This window comes from Mustela erminea, chromosome 11 (genome assembly GCF_009829155.1).
Source record: "Mustela erminea isolate mMusErm1 chromosome 11, mMusErm1.Pri, whole genome shotgun sequence".
Lineage (NCBI taxonomy): Eukaryota > Metazoa > Chordata > Mammalia > Carnivora > Mustelidae > Mustela > Mustela erminea.
In genome coordinates, this window is record NC_045624.1 from 23,963,189 (window position 1) to 23,986,012 (window position 22,824).

At 51.0% G+C, this 22,824-nt stretch overlaps 3 protein-coding genes across 5 annotated transcripts; 1 reads left to right on the plus strand and 2 right to left on the minus strand.

The window, feature by feature from the left end:
- Nucleotides 1-401: 401 nt before the first annotated feature.
- On the minus strand, nt 402-9,657 carry FSCN3 (fascin actin-bundling protein 3). 3 transcript variants are annotated; one of them, XM_032305080.1, is made up of 7 exons: nt 8,982-9,255; nt 7,712-8,408; nt 7,253-7,371; nt 4,670-4,829; nt 4,029-4,199; nt 3,514-3,714; nt 402-1,106 (listed from the first exon to the last, which is right to left on the minus strand). In XM_032305080.1, the coding sequence occupies exons 1-7, from the start codon at nt 9,063-9,065 to the stop codon at nt 916-918; spliced, it is 1,623 nt and encodes a 540-aa protein (XP_032160971.1). In that variant the 5' UTR covers nt 9,066-9,255; the 3' UTR covers nt 402-915. The 3 variants fall into 3 exon arrangements, with proteins under 3 accessions (XP_032160971.1, XP_032160970.1, XP_032160972.1); XM_032305079.1 differs by lacking the exon at nt 8,982-9,255 and adding an exon at nt 9,341-9,657 and having other exon boundaries at nt 403-1,106; XM_032305081.1 differs by lacking the exon at nt 8,982-9,255 and adding an exon at nt 9,341-9,657 and having other exon boundaries at nt 1,019-1,106; nt 3,514-3,719.
- Nucleotides 9,658-11,028: 1,371 nt separating this feature from the next.
- Nucleotides 11,029-14,174, minus strand: ARF5 (ADP ribosylation factor 5). The gene is made up of 6 exons (XM_032305082.1): nt 13,966-14,174; nt 13,360-13,440; nt 12,900-13,009; nt 12,268-12,339; nt 11,625-11,750; nt 11,029-11,517 (listed from the first exon to the last, which is right to left on the minus strand). The coding sequence occupies exons 1-6, from the start codon at nt 14,030-14,032 to the stop codon at nt 11,431-11,433; spliced, it is 543 nt and encodes a 180-aa protein (XP_032160973.1). The 5' UTR covers nt 14,033-14,174; the 3' UTR covers nt 11,029-11,430.
- Nucleotides 14,175-16,780: 2,606 nt separating this feature from the next.
- GCC1 (GRIP and coiled-coil domain containing 1) lies at nt 16,781-22,031 on the plus strand. Its single transcript, XM_032305078.1, has 2 exons — nt 16,781-18,231; nt 19,131-22,031. The coding sequence occupies exons 1-2, from the start codon at nt 17,200-17,202 to the stop codon at nt 20,424-20,426; spliced, it is 2,328 nt and encodes a 775-aa protein (XP_032160969.1). The 5' UTR covers nt 16,781-17,199; the 3' UTR covers nt 20,427-22,031.
- Nucleotides 22,032-22,824: the final 793 nt, after the last annotated feature.

A 22,824-nucleotide genomic window follows, 5' to 3' on the forward strand; every position in this document is an offset into this window, starting at 1 on the left:
AGTTTGGGCAGGGGAGGGAAATCTAACTAGGATTTGATAACAGCACTTAGTTTTCATTGTACTTATTTTTAAGGTCACTTTCTATTTACGGCAAGTGAGTCTCCTATTTTGTGATAGTGATTAAAATAGTCCTTTTTTATTTTAAAATATTTTATTATTTATTTGACACAGAGAGAGAGATCACAAGCCCGGGGATGGGCAGGCAGAAGGAGAAGCAGGCTTCTTACTGAGCAGGGAGATTGATGTGGGGCTTGATCCCAGAACCCTGGGATCATGACTGAGCCAAAGGCAGACACTTAACCATCTGAGCCACCCAGGCACCTCTAAAATATTCCTTTCTAAATAAAATTACTTAAAAGTTTATGTCAATGAATACATTGATAGAACAGATGATAGATAGATGAAGGCCAAAGTTATAAAGACAGTACAAGAATGATGTTCATTGTGGAAGCTTGGTTTTGATGGAAAGAGTAGTGGACATTATAATCCCCTAATTGAAGAATTGAGTCAGAGCTCCCAGTCATGGGACCCTCACTTCAACTCCCTGTAAAAGGTGGGCGATGACAGGGAAAGTACCTGTCTTGCCCAACTGCCAAGATCAAAGGGGAAATGATTGGTAAATTTCAGGCTATCGAGGCATAAGGTGTGTCACGATCATTACCCTGTGCCCGTAGGACTCATAATCCCTCATTCTTTCAAAACCCAAAGGACATCTAATCATTTCTGGATTCTGCATCCTTCAGGGCGAAACTGGCTTCTCACATGATTACTGGAAAAATTCTAGTGGTCCTGTGGGGATGGGGGAAGATCAGTGGAAGCATTGGTTACCATCTGGTCTTGCCTCTTCCGGATTGAACTTGCGGGGGGCTTGGGGCCTTGGACTCCACCCACCTCCAGACCTTATTCTGTACTGAGTCAGATGCACACAAGGGGTCTTGGGGGTGGCCTTTTGTGTATTGTTGCTCGAAACAGGTGTTTTGCTAAACTGGGTAGGGAAAGTTGTGTAACAGATATTCTCATGGATCTTGACTCTGGGGTTCCTGTTGTGTTTAGTGCAGTAGTTTCTCCTGGAGGATTTGGATTTCCATAGGTGGCATCCCATTGACCTGGAGAGGGAAGAGGAAATAGAAACCTTGAGTCAATGATTTGCTGATTTGCTGGAAAAATCTGGTAAGATCAACTGGGAAAAGAGAGAATAAAGTGATTTGTCCCATTATTATTTTTCTTTTCTTTTCTTTTTAAAAGTAGGCTCCACACCCATCATGGAGCTCAACACAGGGCTCAAACTCACAATCCTGAGATCAAGACCTGAGCTGAGATCAAGAGTCAGACACTTAGGCGACTGACTGTCCTGTTTTGTCCCATGCTTGATGAATGTGAAGTTGTATGTTTATGTGTATTTGATGTATGTGAAATTAACTTATAGGCAAAGGCAGTAAAAATTATTTTTAATCAGATTAATGGTATAAAAGATAGCATCAGAATTCAAAGGGATACTATAGTCAACAGATAAGATTGACTAAGAATTCAACTGGATTGGGGAAGGTTTCTGATAAAGGACCCTGCACTAGATTCCAGGCTGCTTACTATACATTTTATAATCATTATTTCTCATAACACAACAAAATCCTACAAGATATATACTATATTCCCCTTTTATTGGCCAGGAACAGGATTTGAGAGGTTCGTTTTTCCAGGGTCAAACAAGTTTAACTGATAAAAATCCAATGAGAACCCAGTTCAATGTCTAAGAATGAGCTATTAACCACTATGATACATTGTCTACTGGAATGTCATGGCCTGGAAGGAGCCTGCAAAATTTAGTTCCATTGAAACCCTTTATGAAACAGATAAGAAAAGAAGCCTGGTGGAATTTCATTTGATTTTTTTTCCACTTTGGCCCTAGCAAAGGGTTTGTTTAGAAAACCAGTAGAGGGGTGCCTGGGTGGCTCAGTGGCTTAAAGCCTCTGCCTTCGGCTCAAGTCATGATCTCAGGGTCCTGGGATCGGGCCATGCATCGGGCTCTCTGCTCAGTGGGGAGCCTTCTTCCTTCCTCTCTCTCTCTCTGCCTGCCTCTCTGCCTACTTGTGATCTCTGTCTGTCAAATAAATAAATAAATAAACTCTTAAAAAAAAAAAAGAAGAAGAAAGAAAAGAAAACCAGTAGAAAATGCAAGAAAGGAGTGAATATATATAATGGGGGTCCATATCTAGATCCATATGGCTACTTAACCTTCATACCATCCTGTGAAGTAGCTATTATTCCCATTTTACAAATAGGGAAACCAAGGCCTAGAAATGTTAAAATCCCAGGTCTATGTGATACTAAAACCAAAGCTCTTCTTCCCACAACATCCTCATGCCCTTCCAAGCCAGGAAAGTGAGGTCAGCTCTGAGGAAACAGGGCAAAGAGCAGTGAGATGTCCTGAAGACCTGGGAACAGGGAATGATTTAGGAAAGCAAACTTGGCATGGGGAAGAGATGATGGGGTGGATGGATCTGGAGGCAGTGAGTGCTGCCGGGGAGCCCTCATCACAGTGCAGGCTTTGGGTGAAAAGCCTGGATTCAAACGGTAGCAAAGGTAGTTAAGAAGGAGCAAGTGCTCAAGTCATGGTTATGGAAGTACCCAAGAGTTTTCAGGGTTTGGTAAAGGGAATGAAAGGGAGGAAGGCGAGATGGTGCTGAGATCTCGATCCAGAGCATCTGGGAGGATAGCAACGCTCTAGATGGCCATGGGGAAGGACCAGAAGAATCATCTGCAGAAGGGAGGGGGACGAGGCTGATTTTGAGAGGATGGCAGGACAAAGTCAAGTCAGTTGTCAATCAGAAAGTTGGAAAGATGGGGCGCCTGGGTGGCTTAGTGGGTTAAAGCCTCTGCCTTCGGCTCGGGTCATGATCTCAGGGTCCTGGGATCGAGCCCCTCATCGGGCTCTCTGCTCAGCAGAGAGGCCTGCTTCCCCCTACCCTCTCTACCTTCCTCTCTGCCTACTTGTGATCTCTGTCTGTCAAATAAATAAATAAAAATCTTTAAAAAAAAAAAAAAGAAAGTTGGAAAGAGAGGCGGTTAGTGCTCTGGAGAAGGGTCAGAGCTGCAGATGAATATCTGGAAGCCATCAGCACTCCAGGGATCCAGGGGTGTGGGGATAGAAAGTGCATAGTTTAGAAGGCATACCCTCAAAGTTACCCGTCTTCCCTAAGAGTGGGGCAAAGCTCTGCATCTTAACACAGAGAGATACACCTGATTCTGTCCCCCGCAAGCTTGCTGGCACACACGTCAGTGTGTTCTCATCATCAGAATCCTAGATCTGATTTCCCCTCCTTTCTCTAGCAAGTCAGTCTCCAGAAGCCCTGAGAGGAGAGTCTGGATTTGGAATAAATGTCTGGAGCTGATCCGGTTGTGGGACAGAAGTCAGTCCACGGGTGTGTTTTGGTCTCATGCTCACCCACTTCCCTTCTTTCCTTGCTCCTCAGCTCCTTCTCCTCTACCTCCTGGTCCTGACCCACTTGATCTTACCTAAAACTCCCAAATACACTCTTTGGTAATCTCTTCGCTGTCCGCCAACAGGGTGCCGCTTCGGTCGGATCGCATATAGAAGCCATTGGGTGCCAGCACCGTGAGCAGGTTGCTCCCGTGAAGCTCTATACAGAAGTTGAGAGCAAACTTCCCCCAAGGACGAAAGGTGCCGAAGGATGTTATTGACCAGAAGGATCCACCCTGTGCTGGGGAGGGAAGGGTGAAGGATGAAGTCCTCCCACTGGATGGCTAGAGGAGGCTCCCGGCAAGTGCGCCAGCCTCTCTGACTTCCCCACTGCCTATGCAGGCAGGTCCATCTGTGGAAACGTGGGAGGGCTGGGTTTGGGTCTACCAACCCACTCGGGGGGCCTTGACGTGTGAAAACAAAGAGAAACTCCATTTTTCCTTTTCTGCTGAGTAGGCTCTGAGCAGAAGACATTGGAGTCCAAGTTGGGGCTAAGGCAGGACAAGACCGTGAACCCAGGAGAAGTTCACGGAGAAGAGGAGCTCCTCACCCTGGAAGTGGTAGATGCCCTGGCGGCAAGGCAGCAGGTGGATACAGTCGGGCTGGTCCATATTGCACTTCATGAGGTCATGCTCTGAGGACGTGCCCACGTACCCATAACGACCTCGCAGTACAAGGAAGGGCCGGTTAGCTAATCGAATCCCAAATTCCTCATTGGGGCCTGGAAGAAACAGAGAGGAGTTATCTGGATGAGCTGCTTCCAGATGCTTTCCAGGAGGAGGGACACTTAATTGCAGGTTGTCAACATTTAAACAATTACTGAACACCTACTAGGTGCCAGATCTTGGGCTGGGTACTTATGAAATGTCTGTCAAAACACTTAATAGGGTGTAGAGCCCAAGAGGTTTTAATATCCTTCCTTCCTTTGAGAGGTGTGAATCTATTTAATCTTCACAAGACTCCTGGGAGGCAGGTGGGCTGGAAAGCACCCCCTTTGGGAAGGGAGCCAATGGAACTGGGTCTCAAAGATGTGTTTGCCCAAGTGATGACAAAAATTCATTGTTATTCAGCAAATTCAGTGATTCAGCAAATACACAGACCCCAGCTCCAGTGCTCTTTCTATTATAGCCCAGCTCCCTCTGAAAGCATCTCTGACTTGGGATAACCTGGCAGGAGGGCCTCTCTCCTCACCTGGGATGGTGGCATTGGCCATCAGCAGGCCATTGTCTATGATGCCCAAGAAGCGTCCATTGGGAGACTGCAGGATGATCTTGCCACAATTCCAGTGCACTCGGAAGAAGGTATCAGGCTCCATGGGGTGCCCATTAGCCACCACTGTTCTGTGGCGCCTCTGAAGAGATTACAGGGAGCAGACAAGAGAAACAAGGACAAAATCTCAGCTTTCTTCCCATCATTTTTATTCCTACATCCCACACACAGACTTTCTTCACTCTCCCAGGGCATGTGCTTTATGCTTTCACATCCTTTCTTTTCTTTCTTTCTTTCTTTCAAGATTTTATTTATTTAGTTGACAGAGAGAGAGAGAGCATGCACAAAAGCAGGGGGAGTGGGAGAGGGAGAAGCAGGCTCCCTAGGGATCCTGATGAGGGGCTCTATCCCAGGATCCTGGGATCATGACCTGAACCAAAGGCAGATGTTTAACTAACTGAGGCCCCCAGGTGCCCTGTTTTCACATCCTTTTTGGAAAACATATTGTGGTCTCAGCTCCCCCCTCTTCCCCAGTCTTGGCTATATCCCAGAGTCCATTACCAAAAAAGGACCTGGATAACCACATGGAGAGAAATAAACCTCAGCCCAGATACCAAAATAATTTCCAAATGGATAAAAGACATAAAAATGAAAGCAAAACCATAAACCATCTACAAGAAAACCTAGGAGAAAGTCTTTGCAACATTGGGGCAGGCAAAGATTTATTGGAACCAAAAAATCACTAATCGTGTGCAGAGTGGAGAAATTGGACTTCATCAAAATAAAAAACTTGCTGCTCAAAAGACACTATTAAGCAAATGAAAAGGCAAGCCACAGGTTCCGAGGAAACACAATACCTGTATTTGGCAAAGAACTTGCCTTTAGAACACAGAAAGAACTCTTGACTTTAGAACATAAGAAAGAATACTTATGACTTGATCATAAGAAAACCCAGTGGGCAAAAGATTTGAACAGACACCTCACAGAGAAGATATACATATGGCCACTAAGCCCATGAAAAGATACTCAATGTTACTAATTACAAGAGACATGCAAATTAAAGGCACACTAAGATGTCACTGCACTTCCATTAGAGTGGCTAAAATAAAAAATACAGACAATATCAAGTGTTGATGAGGAAGTGGAACAGTTAAAACTCTTATACATTGCTGGCAAGAATGTAAAATAGAATACTCACTTTAGAAAACTATTTAACATTTTCTTAAAAATATAAACATGGGGCACCTGGGTGGCTCAGTTGGTTAAATGTATGCCTTTGGCTCAGGTCATGATCCCAGGGTCCTGGGATCGAGTCCTGCGTTGGGCTCCCTGTTCAGCGAGGAGTCTGTTTTTCCCTTTCACTCCACCCTTCCCCCCGCACCCCTGCTTGTGCCTGCTCTCTCTCTCTCTTTCTCTAGCTTGCTCTCTCAAGGAAATAAATGCAATCTTAAAAAAATTAAAAAATAAAAATATAAACACACATTTATCATGTGACACAGTATTTCTACCCCTAAGATTACTGAAAGTACAGACCCACAAAAAAACTCAAATGCAAATGTTCCTTGCAACTCTACTTTTTAAAAGATTTTATTTATTTACTATGAGCAGGGAGCCTGACATGGGGCTCCATCCCAGCATCCTGGGATCATGACCTGAGCTGAAGGCAGAGGCTTAACCAGCTGAACCACCCAGGTGCCCCGCAACTTTATTCACCATAGCCCAAACTGGAGAGGACTCAAGTGTTCATCAACAAGTAAATGGATAAATAAATCATGTGTGTGTTGATGAGTAGTAGTATGGGAAACGGCTCAGCAATAACAGAGGATAAACTACGGATACATGGATCATGAATCTCAAAAATATTATGCTGATGAAAGGAAGAATACACAAGGTGCCATGGTGTGATTCCATTCATGGGAAATTCTAGAGTAGGCGACTAATCGGCAGCGACAGAACAGTAACGGGTGGAGGGGAGGGCAAGAGGAAAGGGGGACTGACTACAAAGGGGTAAGAGGGAATTTATGTAGTGATGTAAATAATCTTTAACTTGTGATTGGGTGTATACATGTGCATATACATGCATGAGTGTATACATTTGTCAAAACCTCTTGAATTGCACACTGAAACGAGTGCAGTTGATTGTATATAAATTGTGCCACCGTAAAATTGGTTTTTCTTTATTTCTTTTTTTTTTTTTAGATTTATTTGACAGACAGAGATCACAAGTAGACAGAGAGGCAGGCAGAGAGAGAGAAGCAGTCTCCCTGCTGAGCAGAGAGCCCGATGCGGGACTCGATCCCAGGACCCTGAGATCACGACCTGAGCCGAAGGCAGCGGCCTAACCTACTGAGCCACCCAGGTGCCCCTCTTTTTTCTTTTTTTTCAAAGAGGCCCCATTGAATGAAATTGGGCCCATTGGTTAAAAATTGACCAGGGTCTCCACCCTTGTCTCCACCGTCCTCCACCTCAGCCTCTGGTCACCTGCCTTGAAGAAGGAGAAAGTATGTCTAGAATGGGAGAGCTCAGAAATGAAGGATTCCCTCGCCCGGAAGGCCAAGGTCTCACCTGGGCTAGGTAGCAGCCATTGGCTGCACGAAGCTGCAAGGTGGGGCTCTCATCGTCGCATTCAAACTGGAACAAGGACATTGGGGTTATGTGCTCAGAGGCAGCGCATACCTCAACATCTGCAGAGAAAGATCATGTCAGAAGGAGCCAGAGTCTGGTTTCAACCTCATTCTCAGCCCCTCCTCCACACCTTCTGTCTGGGTTCCCTCTGGTTCCCCTCCTCAGCCTTTACCACCTTCTGCAGACCACAGGAGCCTGGAGAAGACCCAAGCTATTCCCTGAAGTCCCTGTCCCTGCCCCTGCCTTATCACCCTATTCCATGGCCTAAGAGATCCTGTTGGGACCCTAGGATCCTCCTTATCAGCAGCTTCCAAAATATCTGCTGCTCTCCAATACATTTTTCTCTTTCCAGGAGCCAGCTCTCCCTCCCTCCACAGCTGTCCTAGACCCAGCACTTGCCATAGACGATGGAGAGGAACTTCCGAGTCTTGGACCTGAGGCTGACCCAGGTGGGACATCGCTGTAGGACGAACCACTCCTCACCCCTGTGGGGATTGGAGCCCAGGCCCAGAAGCAGGCGTGTGCCCTGCGGGTACAGCATGCCTCCTTCTCCGTCGCTCAGGGCCACGAGCCCTCCCGGCCGCACCTGCATGTGAAAAGCCGTCTGTGCTGAGGGTTGGGGGACCAGCCGGTCTACGTGGGACAAGAAGAAGTGTGTTGAGGTCTCCAGGTGGTAGCATCCATCTTGGAAATGCAACAGGAAGCCACATTCCTCCAGGCAGGGAACGGGCGCATCCACCCAGACACGGCCCATAGTGGGGTCAGCCCGGGCATAGCAGTGGTTCACAGGGCTGTAGAGGATCACGTGGACGTGCAGGGCCGGACGGGGAGTCCACATGTGGTAGGCTGAGAGGACCCTGGAGTTGCAGAACACATCTTCACCGTCAGACTCCAGGTAACGGCCACTAATTATGCACTGGAGGGTCCACTTGCCATTGCGGTGGAAACGCAGGAGGAAGCACCCGTGGTGGCTGGTCCTGGGCCGGCCGTAGCATAGACTGCCGTCTGCCTCGCACAAGAGGTAAAGGCCTTGCAAGCCTCGTAGTCGGACCACCGCCTGTGCGTCATGCTCATTGCTCACCAAGATCTCCCAGGTCTGGAGGCGGTGGGAGGGAGAGGCAGGAGATCAGTATTGCCGAATGACCAGGCCAGGGTGTCCAATGCCATCACGCCTGGCATCACCCTAAGATCTTCATGGCGACCAACCACCTTCCCCTCCACATCGGCCTCCACGGAGACTGCCAGCTTTTCCACCCTCTCATCCAACTGATCAAAAGATTTCAGGAGACCTCTCCTACTGGAATCAGGGCGCTTCTCAAGATCCCAAGAAAAGTTCTAAGGACCTGTCTCTCCCAGCTCACCGAAGGTAAAACTCCTTCTCTGTTACTTGGTGGCTTCCTTCAATGCCTAATTTTCTAAGAAGTGTTTTGGTTTAAGTTTGACTTCTCTCTTCCTCACTGTTGCCCCTGGAGAGCATGTTAACTAACACTCCCCTCCCCAGAGCCCACCTCCCCAGCAGGGCAGGAGAAAGTCAAGACCTCTTACATTGAGGTGGGCCGGCCCAGGCTCCAGGGATAAGGATTCCCAATCCACAACCCATAACCGAAAAGAATCAGTCCATCCCTAACTGCACTGCCCTCCGCTACCCGCCCCCCGCCCCCCAACCCACCGCAGCCCCTGGCACGCTGGAGGCCCACAGTCCTGCCTTCCAGCCTGGGCTCTTCACCTCTCCTCTTTGTGATGACACAGCCATCTGGTGCTGGGGTGGAGAAAAGAAAGCAGCCAGAGAAGGCAAGGCAGCAAGGGCTGAGGCTTTGCCTCTCGGAACAGGTTGAGAAAGGGGGAGAGGGAAGGATCGAGACCTGTGAGCAAAAGCCTGGGGTAGGAGGGTCTTGGGCTGGTAATGGCAAAGGCTAGGAAAATGATAGCGAGTGTACCCCAGCCACCACACACACACACACACACGCACACACACACCAGAGCTTGGCCACTAGGAAAGAGGACTCCCGTACAGGTTTATCTGGTTACCTGTCTCCGGCCCAAGCCCTTTGCAGTAGCAGTGACCGTGTTCTTATATGCCTCAAAAGTGAGGTAGGATCCTGCCCAGCTGATGAGCCCAACCCTTAGCTCCTCAGGCTTGGGTCTTCGAGTCCACTCCACCTCCTCCATGGGGCCGGCACCACAGGTGATGACTCTGTCCGGCCCAGCCTTCCCCCCAGTGGTGCAGTTCCACAGGCCATAGGGCCTGGAATCAGGCCTGTAGTACCCACCAGAAGACGTTCCCAGAGGGAATTTCTCAGGCAGAGGCTGGCCTAGGGCCCAGCGCCTCTGTGACCCGGGAGCATTGTGACTGTGAGGGCTGCCTCTTATCCATAGTGGGGAAAGGGCACTGGCCCGGCCATGGTCAATCCGCAGCCCAGAGGAAGTGGGTCTAGGGCCTCTGGCGTCAAGCTCCCTGTGCAACTCCAGGCACCAACAGAGCTGAGCTAAGACTGGGAATCAGAACGCCAACCTGGGCCAGTGATAACCTGTGACTACAGGCAAGTGTCTTCCATTCTTTGCTTGTTTCTCGCTTTAATCACAGGATAAAAACCAACCTCTTTCCTCCTCACGAAGTGAGGTCTGCTTGGCTCCCTTGGGACTCAAGTGTATTTCGAGTTCAAGATATCCAGGAAAAATTTATTAACTTTTACAGCCCTTGAGAGAATGAAGCCAAAATGTCTCAGAAGATGCTTTTCAGGGGGTGTGAAGAAACCCTAGATAAATAACCAGCAAGGATCAAATGACTCATTTTCATCAGGAAGGGTTGGCTCAGAACAGGGGAAGGGAAATGTCCTAGGTAGGGAGAGCCCTGGGCATCTTCCTCATAATCCCCTGCCTCACTGTTCCTAAGGATCCCAGCCCTTCCCCTCAAAGGGTCCCTGTTGGCCAACAGCTTCTGGGACTCACTTCCTACAAAGCTCCTGGAGAAAATCAGGCCAGTAGCTGGAGAAACTGACCACCATGAAAGGAGAAAGGCAAGAAGAAATAACGGTGGCAAAGGCAGGTTTTGTTTAAGCTTTGCAGGGATTCGAAGAACGGGCAGAGTGAACCACACCTGGAGAACCACCTACACTCCTGGTTCCATGCACATACTTTCCCCTTCCTGCCGTGGGGGCGAGGTGGTACAGGGCCAGAGGTGTCTTTTAGGTAGAAAGAGTTGCCTCACACGGTGTGGAACTTTAATCCCCAAGGATTAGAAGAACCCTATGGTGTTTCATAGAATAAGGCTAACAGAGTAGTAGTGACAGAATCACCTGTGTAATTTCTAAGATGCATATTCTTGGGCTTCAGATCAGTCCTAATGAGTCATATTTTCTGAAGTGCCCCTCGGGGTGCTATTGTTAATAAATACTGCCCCCCAATTTTAATGTTCACAGTAATCTTTAAGAACCACTGTTCTAAATAGCTAGGAGATGGAAAGGCCCAGGATGTAAGAGATTTACAGAATCATGAAAGTAGATCCCCTCAGCAAAGGCCCCCTGGAATTGGGGAGTGCTTGGAGCCTCAAGAATAAGGAGGGCGAAGCTGAGCTGGATGAAGGGAGCTGGTGTGTGCATGCGGTGGGGAGGGGGTCGCTCTGTAGTCTCCACGGCTCTGAGCTTCCTTCCTATCGCATTGTCCCTTTGTATCCAACAGCCCAGCCCCCTCACTTCTAGGCTACAGACAACACCATGTACAAACCACAGCAAATTTATTACTCAATGTCCAGTGCCACATCATAGCACCACCAGAGCCCTCACCTTCCCTCCCCACCTGGCCCCAAGGGGACTCCCGAAATGGAAAAATAAAAAGAAAGTAAACCCAGATCCCTGCTCCTCCTCTGGAAGAAGGGGCCTTAGCCCTGGAGAAGTCCCCCTTCCACAGGTCCCAGCAGGCAGGAGAGTGGACCCCTTCGGCCCAGACAGTGAGGCTCCAGGCTCCAACGACAGAGAGAACATGCAGGTAGGAGCCAGAGCGGAGGCCCGTGTCTGTGGGAGAGGAGTGGGAGGGAAGGGCACTGCCTGAGGAGTCCGGGAATCTGGCCGTCCCGGGTGCACGCGGGAGCTTCTGGGCAGCAGGGGCCGGCCCCTGGTGGGTTAGCGCTTGGACAGCTCGTGGGACAGCCAGTCGAGCCCATCATACAGGCCTGTGCCTTGGGTGGCACAGGTGGCCTGGACGTACCACTGTGGGGAGAAGGAAAGAGAGCTCAGCAGCAAGGAAGATGAGGGGACGCCTTCACGTCCTACCCCGCCCCCACCCCGTGGCACCCTGGGCCATGCGGGACCCTCACCGTGCGGCTCCGCAAGTGCTGCAGGCCCAGCTTGTCGGTGAGCTCGCTCACGGGCATGGCGTTGGGCATGTCCTGCTTGTTGGCAAACACCAGCAGCACGGCATCCCGCAGCTCGTCCTCCTGCAGCTGAGACGGGTGAAGGGGATGGAGGCCGGCGTCCTGGCAGAGTCTCCAGGCCTCCCCTTCCCGCTGGGCAGGGAAACCTCCCTTTCTGCCTTCTAACATATTTGTGGGGAAAATGTAATATCATGTAGTCTGAGCTGAACACAAGCTTCCTAAGTCAGCTTGCAGCCATCTGGCCTTAAATCCAAAAAGAGCCTTTTTCAAATGACTTGCCCTAGTCAAAATGGCAACGTTTCTCAATGGAAAAACAAGAATGTTAAGAGGATGTTTCTCTCCACCACACATAATTCCCCTTTCCCCACCAACACCTCGGATGTGAAGACGTGAGGATTCAAGGAAAAAGTCAATCTTGGGCTTTTTGACCTGACTCCAGTTCAAAACACAGTGAGGTATGCCTTGCGTCCACACAGAGAAACACAGTCAAGGCCTGTGAGCTATTTCCTGACTTTCACCCCAGCTCAGAGATCTCAGAGCTCTGTCTCTGAATGGGGACTCTGTTCCCAGGGCTCTTGGTGCTCACCATCTTCTGGAGCTCGTCAGCAGATTCCTGGACCCTCTCTCGGTCATTACTGTCCACTACGAAGATGAGGCCCTGGGAGGGAAGGAAGAACGGACAAGCCATCACTCCCAGCTGGGACATACCCTAGTCTGGCTCTTTATTTTTCCCATTTTTGTGTCTAAACCTTCTCATCTTAAAACTTTTCACTAAGCTTCTGCAAACACAGTGGCACCAACTGGAGACACCATGCGAAGGATACAGCCTCTGCCCTCAGGCAAGCAGTGTAGTTAGAAGAAGCGCCAGGGACCAGGGAAAGACCAGATGAGAGCTAAATGAGGCAGCATGAGTGCGCCTGACTGCCTCAGTCAGAACTGTGAGTTCAAGTCCCACGTTGGGAGAAAAAGCTGACTTTAAAAATAAATAAACAAATAAGTGAGGCAGCATGGCCCCAGAGTTCTGCTTCTCGGAAGCTAAGGTAGCTAAGTCTCAAAAAACTAAAGACATTCCTGAAGGATGAGGAGAGGTAAGGCTACAACTGTGGATAGATGGGAGGTGAAGGTTTTTTTCCCCCTGGCTTGTGAGACAGGCCTAGGCCAACATCTCAGTCGCGGCCCTAACACCTTCTCTCCTGGGGTTGGGGAGCCCCACCCCACCTGAGTGTTCTGGAAGTAGTGCCGCCACAGAGGCCGAATCTTGTCCTGGCCTCCCACGTCCCAGACTGTGAAACAAATGTTCTTGTATTCCACTGTTTCCACATTGAAGCCTGGAGATAATTGGAAAAAAAATATGAGAACCAAGTCCTGAAAGAAAGGAACTCTCTAAATCTAGGTGGATTCACTGGGGACATAAAACCAGAAGGCAATGATCAAGTCCCATGGGAAGAGAACTCCAGAGAACAGGCAGTCTACAGACCAGGCCCAGCTAGGTCACATACACCTGCCTCAGCACCATGCAGCAACTAAAGGTAACTGTGACCCACTTCTCAGGTAGCAGTGTCTGGTGTCAGGGTCAGCTCCCTGCACAGAGATAAGGGCCTCAGGCAGAATGGGTAGCAAACCCTGGGAAGGCCTGCTGCCAGCCTCCCGCTCCTCCCGGCCTCGCCTCAGAACTCACCTATGGTGGGGATGGTGGTGACAATCTCCCCCAACTTCAGTTTGTACAAGATTGTGGTCTTGCCGGCTGCATCCAAGCCAACTGCAAGGAGAGGGGCACAGGGATGGAGACGGGAGCGAGGGAGCCCTCTAGAGACCAGGAAAGGGGGAAAGCCAGGACAGCCGATGGAGACGGGGGCGGAGAGCCCAAGCGCCTGCAGGTGCGCCCCGTTCTCTACCTTCGAGGCCTTAAGAGCAGTCTGGGTGGTGAGCACCAACTCGTGCCCCAAAGCGGGCGAGAGGCGGGAGATGGCTAGGGGGGAAAGGGCATAGGAGGAGGGCTGCGCTCCTTTTAAAAGTCGTCTCCAAGGGCGGAATCCTCCCTTCTTCCCAGCCGGGCTGGGGAGGAGGGAGCTTCACCCCACCCAGGCCCGCAGCTCCCGGGCTCAGGCCCGGGGATCGGCACTGCAGACCGCGACCAGCCCGAGAGCAGTGACCCCCGGGGGGTTAGGAGGCAGGTGACTCCAGGTCAGAGACCGGGCTGAGCTGGGCTCGGAGGGACGCGGGGGCGGGAGGGCTGCGCGGGGGCCGGCGCTCCGGTCCGGGCCGCGCGCTAGATCTGCCTCACCCATGAGGATCCTCATCTGCTTCTTCCCGAAGATCCGCGAAAAGAGCGCGGACACGGTGAGGCCCATGGCGGGGCCCGGGGGAGGGGGTGCGGGCACGGACGCGGGGTGCGGGCTGGAACCGGCCGGCCGCTGGGGGATGGGGCGCAGCAGCAGGAGGAGGAGGCTCAGCCACCGCCTCCGCGCGTCCCGGCCCGCCCTACGTCATCGCGGGCCCGCCCCCGACCGGGCCCCGCCCCCTCCCCGCCCCTTCCCCGCCCCCAGGCTCCGGCTCTGGCGAAATTTGAAGCTTGGAGAGTCTCCGCAGCCTCGCGGCGTCCCGCGCCGGCTTTAAAGAGGATTGGGGTCTCGGTCTCTCCCCGTTTCTGGAACGCTGCCAGGTCTGTGGCTGCTTCACCCGCAGCCCAAGCGGGGCCGAGGAGAGTCTACAGTGCTTCACAACGGCCCCCGACCCGTAGCTTAAGTGGCCAGCCCCTGGGTTTTGGTTCGTCGCGGCCAGTCCACCCTGCTCTCAGGTTTAGCTCTTGCGAACTAGCATCACCCACCGTATGCACCGCCGTCCTAGGGGAGCGGAAGCTCTGTGCTCCCGTCTTAGTCTTCTCTTTGACCCCCTCAGCGCCCAGAGAGGGGCTTTGAGCGTTGCAGGTGGTTCAAGGGACCGTAGAATCCCGAGAGGAGTGTGCGGGAGGTGGGAAAAGAAGGTGCCCCAGCGCTAGCTGGCTTTCTTGGTTTCGCAGTCAGCAGAATCTACTCCTGCATACAGGAGAAACAGGCCCTTGCCTGGAAGGGCCCCGGACTAAATGTCCTTCAGCTGACCGAGGCAGCCTTTCTGAAGCCGCTTCACTTTGCCACAGACCTGGGAACCCGGATTTTTTTAATGTCCTCCAATCCAGGAATTGATGAAACGCTTGTCGCCCTCGACAAAAGTGCTTCACAAGTAATTTTCCCACTAAGCAACGAGGGGGAATAGCAAGACAGGTATTTAAATTTCTTCTACGATAGAGACTGAGTCAGTGCCAGGCACCTAATAAATGCTTAACAAATACAGTACTTGGTTTGGATGATCTAATAGGCAGCTCAGTGGAGCAAAGTCAAGCGATTTGAAACCTACATGCCAGTAGGCTTGTAGGATCAATTGCTTATGGACTGGACATTGTGAGAGGAGCTGAGAATCAGAGAACCTTCATTCATTCACTCATTCAACAAAGATTGAATGCCTACCATGTACCATTGGTCCACGTCTCAATCAAATCTCAGTTCTGCCTTTTACCCCCTTTTTTGGAGGGCTTAGCTTCAATGATCCTCACAACCTGTTATTTTCTACAAAAGGAGAAACAGTATATCTAAATGCTTTGCATAGTGCAGCTGGATTTTATCTGGGCCACAGATATTATTTGAACGACAAGTTATATGAACAGACCTCCAGACTCTTCCCTGTCCTGACCTGAAAAGTCTGTAAGAGAACAGGTTTGGGCACAGGGTATGAGTGAGTCCATGACTTTCCTTGACTCTTCAGCCACAGACTTGCATTCTTAAGAAGGCTTTTTACAAGGTTGAAGAGTGCGTTTAAGAGTCTCAGTATATTAACAGAACTAGTAGTGAGGAAGTCAGGTCAGTTCCACATCTTTAATTAAAAGAGCCAATCCCTGTTGTCCGTTCCTGCTGTCCTTGCTCTGTTTCACTACCATCTCTTCCTCAAGACAGAAATAGCCTCCTTACCAGTCTTCTGTTCCTTGAGCTCCTTGAGCTCTTGCTCATTTAAGTCTGGATGATGCCACCCAAGATTAAAATCTTTTAGTGTCTTCTTAGCGCCCAAGATAAAGTCTAAATGCCTTAATTTGTGTCTCCACCTATTGTGCCTGGCCCATCTGTTGCCAACCTCCTTGACATACCATAAGCTATGGCTATGAGGTGATTCTCAGTGCTTCCGCGGTGAGCCAGGCTCTCTGATGCCCTAGGAGTCCCAGCAATCTTTTCCCTCTGCCCAGAATGCTTGTTTCCCTCATCTTTAGTTAGATGGATAATTGTTACTTATGCTTCAGATCCCCAGGTATTTTCCCTGAACCTTTTCTGCTTCCCCTAGACAGGCCTCCCTCCTCTTAACTTCTGTAACACTTTGAATATACCCATACATGCTGGTGTGAGAGCAGGACTTGCGTTTTTATCTCTGCTTTCTCACTAGATAGGAGCTCCTTGAGGGCAGGGCCTTGTCTCTTCGTCGTGATCACCTGGAACAGGACTTGATATGTTGAGAGGTAGACAGATATAGATAGGATTCCTAGTTGTGTGACCTTGAGCACGTTATGTAACCCATGTCTCGCGTTTCCACCCACTGAGCAGAATAGCTGCAAGGGGTAAATAACAAAACTCTTGTGACGGTCCTGGAGTACAGCTGGCACGTAAGATGGAGGTCATGACCGTAGGGTGCCTTCCACATATATTTGTTGAATCAACTCAGCAGAACTCAGGAAGGGTGCTAATAATTATTATACTGTACACCGAACAGGTGACAAAACTGTCCTATCAAGGGTGACAGTTTTTGTAGTCTAAATGGGAGTCTGACTTGTTGATACTGAGCCCCAAGTGTGGGGAAGCGTTGCTCATCCGGGTGTTTGAGAAGGACTCAGTGCGGCGTTGCCCCCCGACCCTCGCTCCTCGTAGCCCGAAGGTAAGCTCGGGCGCCGTCACGAAAACATGAACACTCCGGAGTACTCGACTTTGCTTGCCCTGCGTTCGTAGCCTAGCTGGGTTCAGAACAGGCCACCTCCCACCCACCCGCCGAAGTAGCTCCGCCTACCGCGCGCCCGCTGGGGGCGGAGCCTGTTGCGTCGCGCTGTCGTCACTTCCAGGGGACCCGGAAGCGCCGTTCTCCGGCTGCTGTACTTAGAAAGTCGTGATGGGGATACGCTGGATTTAAACCCGTGGCCGACCGTGGGCCGAGGGCCGGCGGGGCCTGCTGTGGCCCGGGTGAGTGCGAAGCAGTTTCTGGGACAGTACAGGCGATTCCTGGCCGTGTGCTTCTCTTGTGGAGGCGTCGCCCCTTTAGGATAGGACTGGCCGCGGCTCTCGGTGCCTAGGACCCGGCAGGCGCTTCTGCAGGCTGCCCCGCGTCCGGCATCCGGTCTCCGACAGCTTGGAGGAGCGCCTTCGGGAACAGTTATCTCCCCGTCGTTCACTGCCCCCGCCAAGGTCTTCGCGACCCTCTTCTGGCCGACGTCGAGCAACCCGTTCTGAACATGGAGAAGTTTGGCATGAATTTCGGGGGCGGACCGAGCAAGAAGGACCTGCTGGAGACCATTGAGACGCAGAAGAAGCAGCTCCTCCAGTACCAGGCACGTCTTAAGGATGTGGTCCGCGCCTATAAAAGCCTCCTGAAAGAGAAGGAGGCTCTAGAGGCCAGCATCAAGGTGCTGTCGGTATCCCACGAGGCAGATGTGGGCCTCACAGGTGTCCAGCCTCCAGGCCTCTCTTTTCCTGACTCTGTGGATGACCGATGTTCCACTCACAGCGAGGATAGCACTGGGACCGCCACCAGCTTGGATACTGCGGCAAGTCTCACCAGCACCAAGGGTGAATTTGGGGTAGAGGATGACAGGCCGGCTCGTGGACCCCCACCTCCAAAGTCCGAAGAAGCCAGCGGGTCGGAGAGTGGCGTTAGTAGTAGCAGTGGGGATGGACCATCTGGGGGTGGGGAAGTGGACAAACGACTGCACCAGCTGAAGACTCAGTTGGCTACTTTGACCAGCTCTTTGGCTACAGTCACCCAGGAGAAGTCTCGCATGGAAGCTTCTTACCTGGCTGACAAGAAGAAGATGAAACAGGACTTAGAGGATACCAGTAAAAAGGCAGAAGAGGAGCGGGGCCGTCTGGAGGGAGAATTGAAGGGGCTGCAGGAGCAGATAGCAGAAACCAAAGCCCGACTTATCACCCAGCAGCATGATCGGGCCCAAGAGCAAAGTGACCATGCCTTGATGCTTCGTGAGCTCCAGAAACTGCTGCAGGAGGAGAGGACCCAGCGCCAGGACTTGGAGCTTCGGCTGGAAGAGACCAGAGAAGCCCTGGCAGGACGGGCTTATGCAGCTGGTCAGATGGAAGGGTTTGAGCTGCAGACCAAGCAGCTGACCCGTGAGGTGGAAGACTTGAAAGGTGAGCTGCAGGCTCTTCGGGATGAGAAGAATCGGCCCGACCCTCGGCTGCGGGAGCTTCAGGAAGAGGCTGCCTGCCTGAAGAGCCATTTCCAGGCTCAGCTGCAGCAGGAAATGAGGAAGGTAATTACTGTCATCTCCTTCAAATGTTAGTCATTTAGCCTAAAGTGGGAAATATCAGGGTTTTGTCTCCTTTGGTAATTAGAACTAAGTGGCTGCCGTGTCCATTGTTGATGCTATTCAGGAGGTTGCACTGTGAGTCCTGGGAAGTCGGTGCGGTGTGCTGTTGACAGTATCCACAGAATGTGCTTCCAACAGGTTGTGGACTTCCTCAGTGTAGGCTGGTTTGGGACGAGACACCTCTGAACTTCTGGCCTTGGCATCTTAGCATCTGTGCTCTGTGGGGCAGCATAGTTTCAGCTATGCAGTGAAAGGAGTGTGTCTGCCTTTAGGCAGATGATTTACACAGGGAATGGTATACGCCTGTAGGTAGGGTGGCTGCGGGGAGGAGGAGGTGGTGCAAAAGGAAGTCTCAGAAGCAACCTCTTATAATTGCTTCTAGTCAGTTAATCTGTTCTGGAAAGGTGTGCTATTTTACAGTGCTCCTTTCAGCGTGGAGAGAGATCCAACTGAGTTTTGAACTTCCAGGAATATTGGGAGAGGAAAAGAATGTCCTGTGATTTCTTACTGGGATTTGGGGCAACAGATGATAAACAAAGATAACACAGTTCTCTTGTGAGCCTTGTGTATGACAGGAGACAGGAGACACTGGAGCAGAACAACAGTAGATACGCGGAGGTTCTTAATACTGTTTGCTGTGATGTATCTCTGGGAGCAGAACCCCACCAGGTTATAGGAAGGTTCGTTAGTTTCCAAAGCAACAGGAAAAGCCCCAGTGCCCCTTCTCAAACCAGACCATCTGAGTCCTGTGACCCCTTTGCTCCCCTCTCTTGCTCTCTCAGTTTGCTCTAGGCCTTTGTGGCTTTTCTGGACGCATTTCCATCTGTCCCCTTGCCTTACAGACAGCCCTTGCGGAAGATCAGCTACGCCAGCAATCTCAGGTGGAAGAGCAGAGGGTGGCGGCCCTGGAGAATCAAATCTCTGAGCTGTCCGAGCTGCTGGGCACCTATGAGAAAGCCAAGCAGAAGGACCAGCTGGCTATCCAGAAGCTAAAGGAGCGCATCCTGCAGCTGGACCTGGAGAACAAGACGCTGGCGCTCGCCGCCTCCAGCCGCTCCCCGCTGGACAGCCATGGTGAGGAGTCCAGTCTGGATGTCAACGTCCTGAAGGATAAGATGGAGCAGCTGAAGAGGCTGCTGCAGGTGGCGGCCAGGAAAAGCCAGGTGACCCTGGACGTGGAGAAGCTCTGTGACCTGGAGATAATGGCCGGCTCGGAGGCTGCCGACGGGGAGAAGGCTTCGGCACTCTACTACCAACAGGAGCTGAAGCAGCTGAAGGAGGAGTTCGAGAGGTACAAGATGAGGGCCCAGGTGGTCCTCAAGAGCAAGAACACCAAGGACGGCAATCTGGCCAAGGAGCTGGAGGAGGCCCAGGAACAGCTCGCCGAGCTGAAGGAGAAGTACATCTCCCTGCGGCTGTCCTGCGAGGAGCTCGAGCGCCAGCACGGGCAGGAGGCCGAGGACTGGAAGCAGGAGCTGGCCCGGCTGCAGCACGCCCACCGCCAGGAGCTGGAGCAGAGCCAGCTGGACTTCAGGGAGCGTGCGCTGCGCCTAGAAGAGGAGCTGCACAAGCAGCGGGACCGGGCCCTGGCTGTGCTGGCCGAGAAGGACTTGGAGCTGGAGCAGCTGCGCTCCGTGGCCTTGTCCTCGGGGTTGCCGGGTCGCAGGAGCCCGGTGGGCGGTGGGGGGCCCGGGGACCCGGCCGACGTGTCGGCCCCGGACAGCCTGACCCAGGCGCTGCAGCTGGCCGCGGCCAACGAGCCCACGTTCTTCTTGTACGCCGAGCAGCTGGCCCGCAAGGAGGTGGAGATCGCGTCGCTACGCAAGCAGAAGCACAGGCTGGAGGGGGAGGTTCGGCAGCTGCAGGACCGGCTGCTGGAGGACGGAGAGCGGCACCGAGAGCAGGTAGCCGCCCTGCAGAGCCACATTGAGAAGAACATCAGGGATCAGAGTAGGGAGGGAGCCAACCTGGAGTACCTCAAAAACATCATCTACCGCTTCCTGACCTTGCCTGACAGCCTGGGCCGCCAGCAGACCCTCACGGCCATCCTGACCATCTTGCATTTCAGTCCCGAAGAGAAGCAAGCCATCACGCGCCTCCCGACCGGTGGTAGCTGGTGGCCTTCTGGCAAGAGATGAATGCCCTTTTCGAGGACTCCCGAAATCTCTGTGCCTCTGGTGTGGGAAGGGACAGACTGGTTTCTGCTGCCCCTTCTCTTAACATTATAATTTTTTCTTCACTGTGTTGAACTGGAAGAGTCTTTAATGTGGGATGGGATTTTCTGCCAAATGCCATGAATGCCACGTTGTCCTTGGGCCCTAGAGATCCCGAAAATGTCCCAGTAATACTCGGATGGTGCATTTGTGAGGGAAGACGGGGGACAGATGAAGACTGGGAGGTGCCAAAGTTGGGGAGGTGGTGAGAATATTTTAAAATAAGACTTTCTGTTTTAGTATTACACTCCTAGCACAGAACCAGGAGTTAATGTGACTCCAAAGGGAGTTCAGTTATTTCTAAATACTCACAAGGACCGGCTGTTTATGCCCCATCTCATAATCTGAGTCTGGTCCACCACTGCCCCAATTTTCTGGGGACATAAATCAGGGCCGGAGAGGAACCAAGAAGTTTGAAATAGTGACCGATTGTCCCCTGTTGTCCACAGATTCTTCCATTCTGGAACAGGGAAACTTACCTAGCTGGGGCTAGGTACGGCCTGGTCAGTCTGGACAAAACATACCTCTAAGTATGTAGTATGTATGTAGAGGGCCCCGAGCACCATGTCAGTCCTAGGGATTTCCTGAGTAACCTGCTTTTGGCCTGGATAGGGTTTCCGTGGGCCTCTTGCATTTGGCCCTGCCTTAACCTTTCTGTCTCAGCTTGGTCTGGGATTGTGAGTAAATGATTTTGCTAGCTTTTCCTCGATGCTAAACTTGCATTAAGAAAAAACCCTGGCTTTCTTACAGCGGAGGATCTGATTGGGAAACTCTGAGCCTGTCTGGTTACAAAGAATTAGCTCAGAGATTTACAACTTCCTCACCTCCCCGCAGCTGTTTCTGCCTTTGTAGGGACTGAGAAGAGGAGGATTTGCTGATTCTAGAAGATTCTGTGACCTTCACAAGAATGTGGTGGAAGTTCAGCCGAGGGGCTGGGGTGCCAGCTGCCCCATGGACAGCATTCTGGCTAAATCTTCATGTCCCTGCAAGCCAGAGTGTTCATGAGTTACTGCCTCCAGGGTATTTTGTCCATGTCTTTATCGGGTCACAGAGTTTCAGTACACAATCCTCATCTTCTCTACATGCATTACTATAATTTTTCCTCCTTCCTGGGTTTTTGTTTTGTTTTGTTTTGTTTTGTTTTAATGTTTGGTCTTGCACAAGTAGATTTAATCTGCACATAAGGAAAGGGAGCTTCAGGCCGTCTGGAAAGGAGGCACTCAGAAAAGTTGGGTTCAGACAATATCAGTTCCCCTATTCTGCCCTTTCCTCCATCTGCTCTTGATCTGGTTGTAGAGATCTTTCGACCCTAAAGACCAATGGTTTGTCACTGACTGGACTAATACGTATCTTTTCTGTTATGTCATCACAGCTGTTTTGTGAGGGTTTAGGGTGCAGAAGACTTTGATTAAATATTCTAATTGGGAGGCTGGATGTCCTAGACTGTCTAGGAACAGCAGACTCAATGAAACAGATGCGATGTGTTCAAATGATAACACACCACAGAGTCATTAAATCTGAACAACCTGACTTACGTGCTTTTTTAACAATATGCATGCCTGTGCACACGTGCGCGCACACACACGTATATACACATACACAGAATGTGAGTGTAAATAGTGAATAAAAAGGATGGAGATAATATATTAATCCATGAGTTTGAGGGGTAGCTGGGAGGGTCAGTCTGTTAGGTACCTGCCTCCGTCTCAGGTCATGATCTCAGGGTTCTGGGATCGAGCCCCTCATGAGGCTCTGCACTCAGCAGGGAGTCTGCTTGTCCCTCTGCCTCTCCTCGTCCCCATGCTTACTTGCTCTCTCTCTCAAATAAATAAAATCTTGAAAAAAAAAAAACCCAAACCATGAGCTTGAATCTAGAGAGGAACCTCTCAGTGCTTTAACTACCTCAATTACAAAACAAATTTTTCAACCTCCAATTAGGTGTGTGCGTAAGCAGCTACACTACACTTTCTCCTTGGATTGGTGGGCAGGCTTGAAACTTCCATAATTGCTGCTTGAAACTTTAGAAGTAATCAGGTCTTTTAATGCTCTGTTATGCTTCAAATCCGGGTTTACAGTATTCTGGAAAAGTTTCTCAGGATTTCAGACTGAACTAAAATCATCGTCTCTTAATTGTGGTCGCCTTAAATGTAGCACATTTTTAAAAAAGATTTTTATTTATTTATTTGACAGAGAGAGATCACAAGTAGGCAGAGAAGCAGGCAGAGAGAGAGAGGAAGGGAAGCAGGCACCCTGCAGAGCAGAGAGCCCAATGCAGGGCTCGATCCCAGAACCCTTGGGATCATGACTTGAGCCGAAGGCAGCG

Bases quoted from the DNA above. Each gene is read 5' to 3' on its own strand.
- FSCN3 (XM_032305079.1), bottom strand. From the start codon at position 9,481: ATGGAGGAGGTGGAGTGGACTCGAAGACCCAAGCCTGAGGAGCTAAGG. The intron at 4,200-4,669 runs GTGAGGAGAGAG...TGTTTCTTCCAG, and splicing joins GGCCAATGCCACCATCCCAG to GCCCCAATGAGGAATTTGGG. The intron at 3,715-4,028 runs GTGAGGAGCTCC...TCCCCAGCACAG, and splicing joins GGGCATCTACCACTTCCAGG to GGTGGATCCTTCTGGTCAAT.
- ARF5 (XM_032305082.1), bottom strand. From the start codon at position 14,032: ATGGGCCTCACCGTGTCCGCGCTCTTTTCGCGGATCTTCGGGAAGAAG. The intron at 13,441-13,965 runs GTGAGGCAGATC...CTCTCCTTGCAG, and splicing joins GCAGATGAGGATCCTCATGG to TTGGCTTGGATGCAGCCGGC. The intron at 11,751-12,267 runs GTGAGCACCAAG...CACCCGTCTCAG, and splicing joins CTGACGAGCTCCAGAAGATG to CTGCAGGAGGACGAGCTGCG.
- GCC1 (XM_032305078.1), top strand. From the start codon at position 17,200: ATGGAGAAGTTTGGCATGAATTTCGGGGGCGGACCGAGCAAGAAGGAC. The intron at 18,232-19,130 runs GTAATTACTGTC...CTTGCCTTACAG, and splicing joins TGCAGCAGGAAATGAGGAAG to ACAGCCCTTGCGGAAGATCA.